Here is a 14417-nt window from a genome sequence, read left to right as displayed (position 1 = left end):
TGGTTGTATTCAGATGTTAAAGGCAGCCCTGAAAATGGTGAAAGTTAACATCCAGGTTGAAATAAAAATTATCCTTTGAGGAAAGACACAATAGTTTTTACTCTAAGTGGCCTGGGCACTTAATTATGATATTTAAAATGTGCTTAAGGAATATATATTTCAATTTGATTTTATAGTACCTAATTTTCTTCTTCAGGTAGTATGTTTGTTTCAATGTGGCCTAAAAGTAGAAAAATATCTGCTTATAACTTTGTTCACCCAGCATGGTTCTAGTTAATGCCTTTATTCTGCTTAAAGTAAGAAAAAAATAAGTGAAATAAAGGGCCTTCTTTTTGCTAAATTAAGGTCAGAGAAATATTACAGCCCACCACCTCTCCCTCATTTTTACAGAGAAAATACCTCATTAAGAGCTCTACTGGGGCTTCCCTGGTGGTGCAGTGGTTGAGAGTCCGCCTGCCGATGCAGGGGACACGGGTTCGTGCCCCGGTCCGGGAAGATCCCACATACCGCGGAGCGGCTGGGCCCGTGAACCATGGCCACTGAGCCTGCGCATCCGGAGCCTGTGCTCCGCAACAGGAGAAGCCACAACAGTGAGAGGCCCGCGTACCGCAAAAACAAAAAAAGAGCTCTACTAGCAATAAATAAATACTTTGTTACCATTATTCTTCCCTCCAAAAAGGATCTGCTGCATAAATGCTTCCTTGCTCTTTCTCAAAGTAGCCCAAATGTTCTTATTGTACAAGACAAAATAAAAATAAACATCAGGAAGATATAGTATTGGGAATACCATTGAAACACTTATATATGGCATAGCTGCCCTTTATTTATTTATTTTTAAGGTATAAAAGTGATTATTTAGAATGGGAAATCATGAGAAAAGAAAGCTAATATAATAAACATAGGTTATAAATACAGGAATTCTGATAAATTCTGTTATGTATGACCCTCACCAAAAAGGAAAAGTTTGTGTTTATAGTCGAATGTTTTGCATTACTGAGAACATTTCTTTTGTTCTGACTAGGCACCCATGAAACTTCTGCTTACTGTTGTGTACCTCCTTCACTATCCATGTACGTCCAGCATCATTTGCTGTAAGACATCTTCACATAGTGATGTGACCTTGAGCCCTACCCCTTCATGTCACCTTGTAGGATGAATCAGTGAAGTATTCCTAGAAGCCATTCCTACAACAGGACAGGGAGCAACAACTTATCTAGATGTGGAAGTGATTTTGAACCAATTAACTATGCCTTGCTAACCCAAACTACTGTATCCCCAACTCAGCTTCATTGTGGCTGAATCCTCAAAATGCCTACAGCCACTCAATGCCACCAGATATGAGGGGATATATGACTAAGGGGGAAGAGTCTTGATCACTTGTAGTCAAAATCTCTTACTTATGCAGACCTTACAAAAACATACCCAAGTAGACACATTCCTAGGGACCCTACTAGACCTTTGCAAGGGCTTGTACAAGTGGGGCCCCTAAAGCTTAAGGGTCATTAGTTAGCTTCCTGGTATTTTGAAAGAGTAGAAAGGAAGAAGAGATAAGAGTGGGAGAAAGGTGAGCAGATGGAAAAACTTAAGGAAACTTAATGAAAAACTTAAGGGAAAGAAAAAAAATCATATTATTTTGAAATAATTTCCATGCAGTTCTGATCTGAAAAAAGGAGATGGATAAGTGATATTTCATAATCCCCATTGTTTTAGTCCATTCAGGCTACTATAACAAAACTACCATACATTGGGTGGCTTAAACAACCAAAACTTATTTCTCACAGTTCTGGAGGCTGCAAGGTCAATGCACTGGCAGATACAGTGTCTGGTGAGACCCTGCTTCCTAATTCATAGATGTCTTCTCACTGTGGGCTTACCTTGCAGAAGGGGCAGAGGGAGTTCTCTGGGGTCTCTATGTATTTATATTTTTTTTACTTTTTATTTTTGGCTGCTCAGTGCTGCTTGTGGAATCTTAGTTCCCCAACCAGGGATCGAACCTGCACCCTTAGCAGTGAAAGCACAGAGTCCTAACCACTGGACCACTAGGGAATTCCCTGGGGTCTAATTTATAAGGGCACTAATCCCTTTTATGAGGACTCCACCCTTGAGACCTGGTCATCTCCTAAAGGCCCCACCTCCAAATACCATTACATTGGGGATTAGGTTTCCACATATGAATTTTGGGAGGACACAAATAATTCATTCTGTAACAACCCCCCAGCTTGATAGTTCCATGATAATAATGCATGCATATGTAATTCAAATACAATGATTTTTTAAAGGTAATGGAAATTATTCATTTAAATAAGAGATTTTCAGTTAAAAATAGTTACCAAGATGTATCTTTACTCAAACAAGGGTACTATTACTCAAATATTCACTGAAGTTTAAAATTATCTCTAATTAGATAGTGAGCTATACAAAATGTCAGGGTCATTACTTCATTATATTCTACCTTTTAACTTCAAAATGTTAAACACTGCTTTATTTAAACCCTCTTTAATATATAACACTTTTTAATTGAAGTATAGTTGATGTACAATATTATATAAGTTACAAGTGTACAATATAGTGATTCACAATTTTTAAAGGTTATACTCCATTTATAGTTATTATAAAATATTGGCTATGTTCCCTGTGTTGTACAGTATATCCTTGTAGCTTATTTTATACATAATAGTGTACCTCTTAATCCCCTACCCCTAACTGCAACCCCCTTCCCTCTCCCCTATGGTAACCATTAGTTCTCTATCTGTAACAGGTAACACTTAAACTTTTTATTGTAAAGTGCTTACAGTTAAAAACTATACCAAACAAATCTGTAGCTAATAATAATTATTACATATTGTATATTATGAATATAATCTGTTTTAAGATAAACACTGTTGCAACTAACTCAGCTCAAGACATTAAAACTTTTCCAGCCACCCTATAAGTTCCTCTATGCCCCCAATCATAATTACAACCTCTTTCTTCCTCCCAAATTTAAACTGCTTTCCTGACTTTTACAGTTTCACTTCTTGTATTTCTTTACATTTTTGTTATCTAAATATGCATACTTTGACACTGTGATGGTTCCTTGTATATGTTGTGAAATAATAGAAAATGTATATTGGCCTTTGCCCCAGCTCCTGGCACAGAGTTCCTAAAACCCTTGTAATTTTCTAAGTGATAAGAGTATTAGGATCATCCTTAGTTCTAATATTTGGTCTTTGATCCCCGTTCCTAAGTTTCTAAACCCCTTGGGATTTCCTGGGTGATAGGAGCATCTTTTGTTCTAATGAGATGACTCTTGGTGGGCTCCTGGATTGGGGCTGGTCACCAGAAATCAACTCATGATTAGAAGCTTGGAATCTTCACCCTTCCATTCTCTAGAGGGTTAGAGGGGCTGGAAATAGAGTTAATGATCAGTCAGGCTTATAGGATGAAGCCTCCATAAAAATCTTCAAACTATGGATTTTGGAGAGCTTCTGGGTTGGTGAACACATGGAGGTTCTGGGAGAGTGGCACACCTGGAGAGGGCATGGAAACTCCATGCCCCTTCCTACATATTGGGTTGGCCAAAAAGTACCTTTGGTTTTTAAGTAAAAATAAAAGACACATTTTTCATTTTTACCAAGAACTTTATTGAACAACATATTCAACCTTCTGCCAGTTTTCTGGCCACTTCATAATTCCATCTTCCCAAAACTTTTTATCTTTTTGAGCAAAGAACTGTTCCAGGTGCCTTTTACAGTCTTCCAGGGAATTGAAATTTTTTCCATTAAGAGAACTTTGTAAAGACCGAAATAAATGGAAATCTGAAGGTGCAATGTCTGGTGAATACGGCAGATGGATCGGAACTTCCCAGCCAAGCTGTAACAGTTTTTGCCTGATCATCAGAGAAACATGCGGTCTTGGTTATCCTGATGGATTATGCATTTTCTGTTGACTAATTCTGGATGTTTTTGTCGAGTGCTGCTTTCAGTTGGTCTAACTGGGAGCAGTACTCGTTGGAATTAATTGTTTGGTTTTCCAGAAGAAGCTCATAATAGAGGACTCCCTTTCAACCCCACCATATACACATCACCTTCTTTGGATGAAAACCAGTCTTTAGTGTGGTTGGTGGTGGTTCATTTCGCTTGCCCCACGATCTCTTCCTTTCCACATTATTGTACAGTATCCACTTTTCATCGCCCGTCACAATTTGTTTTAAAAACGGAACGTTTTTGTTATGTTTCAGTACAGAATCACATGTGGAAATATGGTCAAGAAGGGTTTATTCGCTTAACTTATGTGGAAACCAAACATCAAAGCGATTCACATAACCAAGGTGGTGCAAATGATTCTCAGTGCTTGATTTGGATATTTTGAGTATGTTGGCTACCTCCTGCGTGGTATAACGATTGTTCTCAATTAATGTCTCGATTTGATCACTATCAACTTCAACTGGTCTATCTGACCATGGAGCATCATCCAGCGAGAAATCTCCAGCACGAAACTTCGCAAACCACTTTTTTTTAAATTAATTAATTAATTAATTAATTTTTGGCTGCGTTGGTTCTTCATTGCTGTGTGTAGGCTTTCTCTAGTTGTGTCGAGCGGGAGCTACTCTTCATTGCAGTGAGTGGGCTTCTCATTGCAGTAGCTTCTCTTGTTTCGGAGCACGGGCTCTAGGCACATGAGCTTCAGTAGTTGTGGCATGGGGGCTCAGCAGTTGTGGCTCATGGATTCTAGAGCGCAGGCTCAGTAGTTGTGGTGCACCGGGTTAGCTGCTCCGCGGCATGTGGGATCCTCCCAGACCAGGGCTCATACCCGTGTCCCCTGCATTGGCCGGTGGATTCTTAACCACTGTGCCACCAGGGAAGTCCCCACAAACCACTTTTGATGTGTTCAGTCAGTCACAGCACCTTCTCCATATACTGCACAAATTTTTTGTGTGTTTCAGTTGCATTTTTACCTTTCTTGAAATAATAAAGCATAATATGCTGAAAATGTTGCTTTTTCTCTTCTATCTTCAATATTAAAATGGCTACACAAAAATTCACCAATTTTGATAGGTCTTTTTTTAAATGCATGCTGATATGACAGCTGTCACATACAATCTAACAAAATTGTTTCAAATGATAAAGACAACTAAGTGCTACTAGAGCCATCTTACAGGAAAAAATGAACAAACCTTTTGGCCCACCCAATACTTTTCCTCTCTCGACTGGATGTTTACTTGTATCATTTATCGTATCCTTTTATAATAAACAGGCAAACAGTAAGTAAGTCAGTTCCCCTGAGTTCTGTGAGCTGCTCTAGCAAATTAATTGAACCCAAGGATAGGACTGCGGGAACCTTATATTTCTAGATGATTGGTTAGAACCATAGTAACAACCTGGCGTTGCAATTGGCAACCGAAGGAGGAGCAGTCTTGTGGGACTGAGCCTTAAATCTGTTGGATCGGATGCTGTCTCCACATAGATAGTGTCAGAATTGAGTTAAATTGCCTGACATCCATCTGGTGTCACAGAATTGCTAGGTGTGTGTAAACCCCCCCTCACATTTGGTGTCAGAAATACTGTGAGTGTGACAGTGGTGTGAGAGTAAAGGAGATACACAAGAGGAGAAGAGTATTTTCTAAACTTATGCCAACTTGGCTAGGGCATGGTACCCAGATATTTGGTCAGTCATTATTCTAGATGTGAAGGTATTTTTTAGATGAGATTAACATTTAAATGAGTAGACTTTGAGTAAAGCAGATTACCTTCCATAATATGAGTGGGCCTTTGAAAAAAGGATAATTTAAGTAAGAGAATTAAGCATTTATCCTGCCTTTGCAGTGTGAAGTGTATTTCTGGATATCCAGTATTTCTCATTGATGAGGGAAAATTCTTCTTTACAGAAGATTTCCAGCAAATTTCTAGCAAATAAATGTAGAAAGAATGATAGAATTATAAAATCATTTTGTAATCCCTAGTTAATTGATTAAAGTAAGAGTCATCAACAGACAAAACTATCAGATGAAAATTAATGATACATTTTAACAACATTAAAATGGGGATAACCAAAGATTATGTGCCTTCTGACAGGATTCAAAATGAATTACTGCTTGTGGGAGGCAGAATAATGCCTGCTCCCCCTGCCCTGCTCCCCCTGCCCCCAAAGATGTCTATTTCCTAATTCCAGAATCTGTGAATATGTTAGGTTACATGGCAGGGGAATTAAGGTTGCAGATGGAATTAAGGTTGTTAATTAGCTGACCTTAAAAAAAAGGAGATTATCCTGGATTATCCACTTGGTCCCCAGTAATCACAACAGTCCTTAAAAGAGGGAAGAAGGAAGGAGAAGAAGAGTTCAGAATGATGCAATGTGAGGAGGATTCAACCTGTTAACTTTGAAGTTGGAGAAGCGGAGACGAGAACTGAGGAATATGGGCAGCCTTGAGAAGCTGGAAAAGGCAAGGAAGCTCTCCCCTCAAGCCTTCAGAAGGGGATGCAGCCCGGCCCAAAGAGGAATTTTAGCCCAGTGAGATCTATGTGGGACTTCCAACCTATAGAATTGAAAGTTAAAAAAAGTGTGCTTTTTTAAACCACTAAGTTTGTGGTAATTTGTTAAAGCAGCAATAGAAAACTAATATACCACTTATAAAAGTTTTTTTTTCACTGGGCTTCCCTGGTGGCGCAGTGGTTGAGAGTCCGCCTCCCGATGCAGGGGACACAGGTTCGTGCCCCGGTCCGGGAAGATCCCACATGCCGCGGAGCGGCTGGGCCCGTGAGACATGGCCGCTGAGCCTGCGCGTCTGGAGCCTGTGCTCCGCAAAGAGGCCACAACAGTGAGAGGCCCGCGTACCGCAAAAAAAAAAAAAAAAGAAAGGTTTTTTGCTAAAAAATTGAAACTGAATATAATCAAGCCTCTAAAAACAGCTTCCATTTACAGAAAATATATGGGATAGATGAGCACAGTGCGTGATGCTACAAAGAGGCAAATTTAAAATGTGGCATACTCTACAGCTCAAATTGCTCAGGCTTCTGCCACAATGTCAGTGTCATGAGGGAAAATACAGGAGATTAGAAGAAACTCAGGAGATGTAAGAACCAAATGTAACCTTGTATCTTGTTTGAAAACCGATTCAAACAAACCAACTGTAAAACATATTTTTTAGGACAGTTGGTAAAATTTTACAATGGGCTACATAGGAAATGGAATTATTGTCGATTTATAAGGAATACCATTAATGGTTTTGTAATGTTATGTAAGAAAATGTACAGTTTTTAGTGATGCAAACTGAAGTATATAGGAGAAAATGAAATGGTGTCTGGGGCTCTACTTTTAAAATTTTTAGAAGGAAGGGAAGAAAGAAAGAAAGAAAGAAAGGAAGGAAGGAAGGAAGGAAGGGAGGGAGGGAAAGGAAGAAAGAAAGAAAGAAAGGAGGGAGGGAGGGAGGAAGGGAGGAAGGAAAGAAGCAAGGAAGGAGGAGAGAAGGAAGGAATAAAGAAAGGAAGAAAAGATGAGGAAGGAAAGAAAAACTGATACAACATAATGCCCAAATCTTGATAATTGTTGAATTTTGGTAATGGGTATATCGGGGTTCACTGTAGCTCTCTCTTTGTTTCTTTGTATGTTTGAAATGCTTCATTTGAAAACATTTTTAAAGAAAGAAAAAATACATCTAAGAGAATCACTTTTTTTCATGAAATTGTAGTACTTAGATGAGTTTTTTGCCTTCCAAGGCAATTTTACCTAAACTTATATTTCACACATAAGGATCACAGTTAAGGCCAACCCTAAATAAAATTATGGATTTAGCAGTGTTTACCTTCAGAGCTCCTGTTGCTAGCTTCCCAGGACTTTCTAGTGTTCCTGATCATAAAGCCTTTGAGGAAAAAATTTTTGATAATTTCACTCACATTAAGGTGTAAATGATTACAGATATAAATTAATTAAAATAGAAATAATGTTTTAAGTAAAAAATCTCTAATGGTGGAATGTGAAGCATCATTAAAACTCTTTTTCTCTTTTTTTTTGCGGTACTTGGGCCTCTCACTGTTGTGGCCTCTCCCGCTGTGGAGCACAGGCTCCGGACACGCAGGCCCAGCGGCCATGGCTCACGGGCCCAGCCGCTCCGCGACATGTGGGATCCTCCCAGACCGGGGCACGAACCTGCGTCCCCTGCATCGGCAGGCGGACTCTCAACCACTGCGCCACCAGGGAAGCCCTAAAACTATTTTTTTGTTTTGTTTTTTAACAGGGTACTTTTTCTTCAATTACTTCACAAAGCTGCCTAAGCTGCCTAAGGTAGTTTAAGAGAATTAAATTTACATGGACTAACCACTTCACACCAAAGGGCCCACATCATTAAAAGGTGAGGAACCCAGCAGATGTGACCTCACACCAGAGGGCCCACATCACAAAGGGGATGGGAACCAGGCAGGAGTGACCTCACACCAGAGGGCCCACAAAAAAAAAAAAAAAATTTACATGGACTAGAAACCATCTGTCATCCATTCCCAACCAGAGAGTAGCCTAATTTTTGCTTCATCAGCTGATAAAGGGGCATGGTAGAAGTATTACAGGACTTTGGAGGGAAAGAATCTTGTACTGAACTGTCTGGGTTTTAATACCTAGACCACCACTTACTGGCTGTGTGACCTTGACCAAGTTATCTAGCCTCTCATGCCTCAACTTCCTCATCTGTAATTGGGCTCATAGCAGTACCAACCTAAATGGTGGTTGTGAGGATTGAGTTAATACACAGAAAGCAGGTAGAGCAATTTTCCCACCTAAAAAGCACTCAATAAATATTAACTATCATATTATCTTTGACACTCCTCTTTTCTATAGGAATGATTAAAAATCAGTTATCCAGTATATTCATAATTAAGGTATCTGAACAATTGAGAAGGTCATTATTTGGAGAAATGGCTACTACTTGGCCAATCTTCTGGTACAATATCCATATATTTTCCAAGCAATTAGTATGTACTTGTTACCTTGTGCAGAGCTTCTGAATGATGCAGAAGGATTGAATCTTCTTCCTTTGGAAGAAGTAATCAAATAAAAAAACAAAAGACTTTTTAAGTAATTTCGCTCCAGCTCTTTTCTCCACACCAAAATTTCAAAATTCTATAGCTCATCAATCCACCCAATTCCTTGGTCAATTAAAGGCTCTACCCCTACAACATTACTTCCTTTCTTCCACCTCATAACTTTTATAGCTTTATATGCAAAGTGGGGGAATATAACTGACATTTCTCTGCTTAAGTCCAAGAGCAGTTACATGAGCCACTCCCTGGATTAGAAGGGGAAGGAGTCTTCTAGACATTATACCATACCCTTTGCAGGGGGCTCTGGAGTGTTGTAACTCCTGCTGATTTTACGAAGTTCTTCCCGCGCCCCTCACACCCCCAATTTTTCTTGCCCAAAGCAGTAAGTGAAGGAGTGTGACGCGCCGCAGTAAAGGTCTAGTGAACTTGTCTTTCCTGGGAAAAAAAGCGCTGACACCCCAGGAAGACAAAGTGCTGAAAGGCTGCACTGGTTGATTTGAACTCAGTTCTTGATAAAACATTTATTTAAATGACTGGTTAGCACCAACTGGAAAGCAGAGGGATAGGGATAAAGCGCAGACCTGGTTAGCAGCGCGGACCTGGTTAGCTCCGCAGAACAGTTGGCTCCCTGGGCAGTGCTGCGCGGAGCGCCTGCCGGCGGGGTTAAAACACAGCTACTACGCCTGCGCACACCCTCCCGGGTCACGTGCCGGCGCTGTTCGGGTCTCCGAGATTCTCCGTGACTGAGGTTCGGCAGCCATAAGGGACCGTCAACAAAGAGACGAGAGGCGTCAGCATTTTCCTTTAGGGGGCGGATTCGGGTAGGAGCAGAGCTTTCGGTATGAAACGCCCGTTTCTTCCAGAGGCGGGGAAGTGAGACCCTGTACTGGGCCTGCGGGGCGCCGCCGTACCTTTGTGGAACATGGCCCGCCGTGGGGAGGATAGCGTGGCCCCCGTGGTACTTCTGGAGTCCCCTGGAGTTTCCAGTAAGGGCTTGCAAAGGAAGGGGCCCAGTGAGCGGCGCCGGCTGAAGGCGATGGTGTCGGAGCAGCTCAGCCAGGATCTGCTCAGGTAGGAGGAGGCGGGAACTCAGGCTGCTTCAGTTCTTAAGGCGCCCACCTCCGTACCAGAAACTGTGGCTCCTCGGTTTCTCCATCCCTCCCTGCTTTGTCCGCCTCACCTCAGGCCACTGCAGGACGCTCACTGGTCTCCTCACTACAAAGAGGATTCTTTCGCCCTTATAACCAATCCAGAGCACCTCGGAGACCACGTACCAGATTCAAGAAGAAAACCAAAATTACCGTCATAGTTCTATGCAGCACCAGTTTATGCCAAAATACTCTAACACGGGTAGGCTTAAGTCTTGAAAGACTCGCTAATGTCGGGGTGGATACAGGTTTCGTGGTCCTGAAACTTACACAACTTTTTATAAGCTCAAACAATTCTAAGAAAAATGATACAATTAGATATATATATTTTTATATTTATTTTTTATATTTATTTTATATATATTTTTTAATTTTTTGAGTATCTATTTAGAATGAGTAAAAATGGATCAGATTACTGGAGCGCTGGAGGTCTCTTTTGAGCGCTCTTTAAACGATTTAGCACAAATGCTTTCGTAGAAATACTTCCTGATCACAACCTGGCTTCCCCTCTCCTCCTAGAATACTCTACAGCCCGCAGCAACTCCCAGCAATTCCCAGTTCCCATGAGGACTCTAGCAAATGGAGAGTTGTTGTGAAGCTTAACTCAGGCTATAGTGAATCCAGGAACGTCATCTCAGTTAATAAAGAAAATGAAGCTTAGAAATATTCCCTAGCTAGTTACCATTTCCACCAAAACATTGATTCTTGAACTTTAGTGTGCATCAGAATCACCTGGAGAGCTTAGATTTACTGAGACCCAGACCTTAATTCTGATATAGTTGGTCTGGGATGGGGCGTGAGATTTTTGCATTTCTAGCAAGGTCCCAGGTGATGCTGCTGGCCTGGGTCACACTTTGAGAACTATTGAACTAGTGTAAACATAATTACTATTAATAACAGTTGTGCAGCACTCTACATTTAAAAAGTGCTTACTGTTGCCCACACTTAAGGCTCCACCATTTATAAACTGAACTTTATAAAGCAAAAAAATTTCCTTTTAATTTGGGCCTGTCTTGAGAGATTCTGCCTTGTCTCCACCACTGGGGGAATTGATGTACAACATTAAAAAAAAATGAGAGTGAAGTTGTTCTGTTTCTAGGATGAATCTCTAAGGATGTGGTACTCCTCTTCAGTGGCTCTATTCTTCTGGCTGTATTGTGAGCCTTGAAGTGTCATGAATTTAAAGAAGATAATACATCTAATTTATATAAAGAAAATGAGGTCATAAGTATAGTAGGTGAACAATTTATCCTCATCCTAGCAGCAATGAAAGGATAGGATCCTGAAGTCTCAAGTTCCTGTTACAAGCAAAAGTGTTTTTGTGTGTGTGTTTTTTTTTTAAACAAATAAAAAATCTCATATACTCACCCAGCCATACTCTTCTACAAACTCCTTGAGGGCAGATACTATGCTTTAGTCCCCTTTATGTCCCCAGTGCTTCGTACATGGTACATGCTCAGTAAATTTTTAGTGAGAATTGGGTTTAATCAGTAGTCTAAAATGCTTTAGATAGGTGAATACAGTAGGTGACAGAGAAATAAGATGGAAAGAAGCTGGGCCTTGACACCACTGAGCCTTTGCTCCAGCCTATCCTTCCTCTAGAGTTTATTATGAGATGAGCCAATAAAACCCTCCTTAATGTTTAAGCAGGTCTGAGTCAGATATTGTTACTTGTAACAGATAACAAGATATGCTTATAACTGATACAGGTAGTTTTATAAAATAAAAAGCACTGTATTTTCACATTAACAGTTTTTAAAACATTAACTTTTTTTTTATTTGACGAATACTCATGAGCATCTATTATGAACAAGGCAGATTCCCTAGTGACAGTTGTATGGCTACCAGCTGCAATGCTTGTTTATTCACTTGGGGAGAAGTGGGGGATGGGTAGAAGGTGGGTGGGAAGGAGGAATAAATGGTGTATTTGTATTTGTACAATTTGAGTTTTTATTAATGTTTGGGAGACCAATACATTCTTGTATAACTTTAACAATCGCTTATGAAATAACTTATTGATTAAAATATTGACTAAAATGCATCTATTCGCTCATTGTTTCCAAGGTTCTGAAAGCTTTGTCCTCTGAAGCATTTGTTTTGTTTAGGGTAAAATACAGCCAAATCCAAAAAAGCAGATATTGAGCTCTTGCTGTCTAATGAAGGTACAGTTTTTGCCTTTGGAGAGTTCATTGTCTGAATATAATATATTTTAGTTATATTAAAATAATATAATTTTATTATTATAAAAATAATAATGATACAGTGACAAGTGCTGTGATAGAGGTATGTACGGAGGGATCAGAGGAAGGAGCCAGTAACTGGATCTTGGGGGAGTGAGTGTCAGTGGCAACATTCTAAGCTTTCACTGTAATGGATATCTTTATCCATACTTGGACCTCCTGTAGTGTACTAGTGTGATTGCTAGTTATATCCTGCAATACAGAAGTCCTCTGAGAATATATAACTTGCTGATGATAATGTTATACTATATGAAGTACTATTTAACATTTACAGAGCAGAAATATATAGTTACCACACAGAAAAAACATTGTGACAGTTTCTATTATGATGCTGATTTCTGTTCTTCTATCACCTTACATGTGAGCTTTACCATAACTATGTCCTAACATTAGTAAAGGGATTTGAATGGGCTTTCCTTGAGTCCATCGTTTTAATAATAGATTAGAGCATAGTTCTATATTTTGTGGGGTGGGCAATGGAAAAGGGCTTAAATGTCACATTCTTGATAGCCAAGCCTGCATTTCAGACTTGGTATTTAACAGTAGTCAAAGTACAGCGTACCAGTTTCTAGACTGGATTGTCTGTTATTGCGTGTGGTTTGCTGGTGGTGTTGACTGTTTACTTTTTTTGCTTCAGTTTTAGTAAGATTTTAAAAAATTGATTCAATAGTCAACAATCACATTACTTTGTGTTCTCTTTCCAAAATAAATCTAAAGTACATACATTATAAAGGAAAATCAACATAAGTAGCAGAAGATAAATTTTATTGGTAGAAGGAATTAAAAGGAAAAGATATTTTTTGAAAAAATAGTCTTACTCTTTTAGTGTAATTACCTTTGTTTTCATTATAAATTTTAGAAAATTGCCTTCTAAACCAATATTAGACAATGTTCTTTGGATGAACTGAGAATAAACTCATTTTCGTACTAACTTAATTTTGTTATCTCTGTATTTTTAGTTTATGTGTTTTTTTTTAAATTTTTTTCGGTACGCGGGCCTCTCACTGTTGTGGCCTCTCCCGTTGCGGAGCACAGGCTCCGGACGCGCAGGCTCAGCGGCCATGGCTCACGGGCCCAGCCGCTCCGCGGCATGTGGGATCTTCCTGGACCGGGGCACGAACCCCTGTTCCCTGCATCGGCAGGCGGACTCTCAACCACTGCGCCACCAGGGAAGCCCTATGTGTTATTTTTAAAGCTTATTTTATAAAAATGGGCATATTATATATTAACTGTGTATAATTAATTAGTTTAATTAATTAACTAATTAAACTATGGTTCTTTTTTATTCCTTATAGGCTTCTAAGAGAAGAAGTCCATACAGATGTTACTTTCTCAATAGGTTGTACTTTGTTCAAAGCACACAAAGCAGTCCTTTTAGCAAGGGTTCCTGATTTCTATTTTCATACTGTTGGACATACAAATAACTTAACAAATCATGAACCTGTTGCTGTGGAGAACTTTGAAGCTTCAGAATTTAGAATATTTTTACAGTAAGTGCTTTCTTCATCTTTTTTTCTAGTATGTAATTGCCTATTTTTTAAACATATGTGTGTGTTTTTATTTCATGTATTTTCATATCTATTTTATAACCTTCTAACTTAAATTCCATATTATCTTAGTAATTAGTGTTAGTAGAGGCTAAGTATTAGTATTAGAGTCTTTGAGGCTTAGTATTAGGAGAGGCTAATTTCTGCTTGAGATTGATCCTGAGAGAGGAGAAATATATCTGCTTTAGAGAACTGTCTATTCACATCCTTTGTCCATTTTTCAATTGGATTATTTGTCTTTATATCATTGAGTTATAGGAGATCTTTATGGATTCTGGATATTAGGCTCTTATCAGATATATGATCTGCAAACACTTTCTCCCAATCAGTGGGTTGTCTTCACATTCTTGATGGTGTCATTTATAACACAAAAGTTTTAGATTTTTTAATGTAGCCTAGTTTATCTAATTTTCTTTTGTCACTTGTACTCCTGCTATTGTAGATAAGAAACCATTGCCTATTCTAGGGTCACAA

The 14417-nt window shown here is 39.3% G+C and overlaps 1 protein-coding gene across 3 annotated transcripts in view; it reads left to right on the top strand.

Moving 5' to 3' along the window:
• The first annotated feature begins 9757 nt into the window (after window positions 1-9757).
• The window catches only part of BTBD8 (BTB domain containing 8), a 107499-nt gene continuing 102839 nt past the window's right edge, over window positions 9758-14417 (top strand). For all 3 annotated transcript variants that reach the window (XM_060302846.2, XM_030868656.2, XM_060302836.1), the window contains exons 1-2: window positions 9758-10079; window positions 13692-13886. In XM_060302846.2, coding sequence (XP_060158829.1) covers window positions 9931-10079; window positions 13692-13886 — 344 coding nt within the window. In that variant the 5' untranslated portion in view covers window positions 9758-9930. The remainder of the gene's footprint in view (window positions 10080-13691; window positions 13887-14417) is intronic.

The sequence above is a fragment of the Globicephala melas genome, chromosome 1 (assembly GCF_963455315.2).
Source record: "Globicephala melas chromosome 1, mGloMel1.2, whole genome shotgun sequence".
In the NCBI taxonomy this organism is placed as follows: Eukaryota; Metazoa; Chordata; class Mammalia; order Artiodactyla; family Delphinidae; genus Globicephala; species Globicephala melas.
Note: the sequence above shows the minus strand (reverse complement) of the source record. Positions and strands in the feature narration are given on the sequence as shown.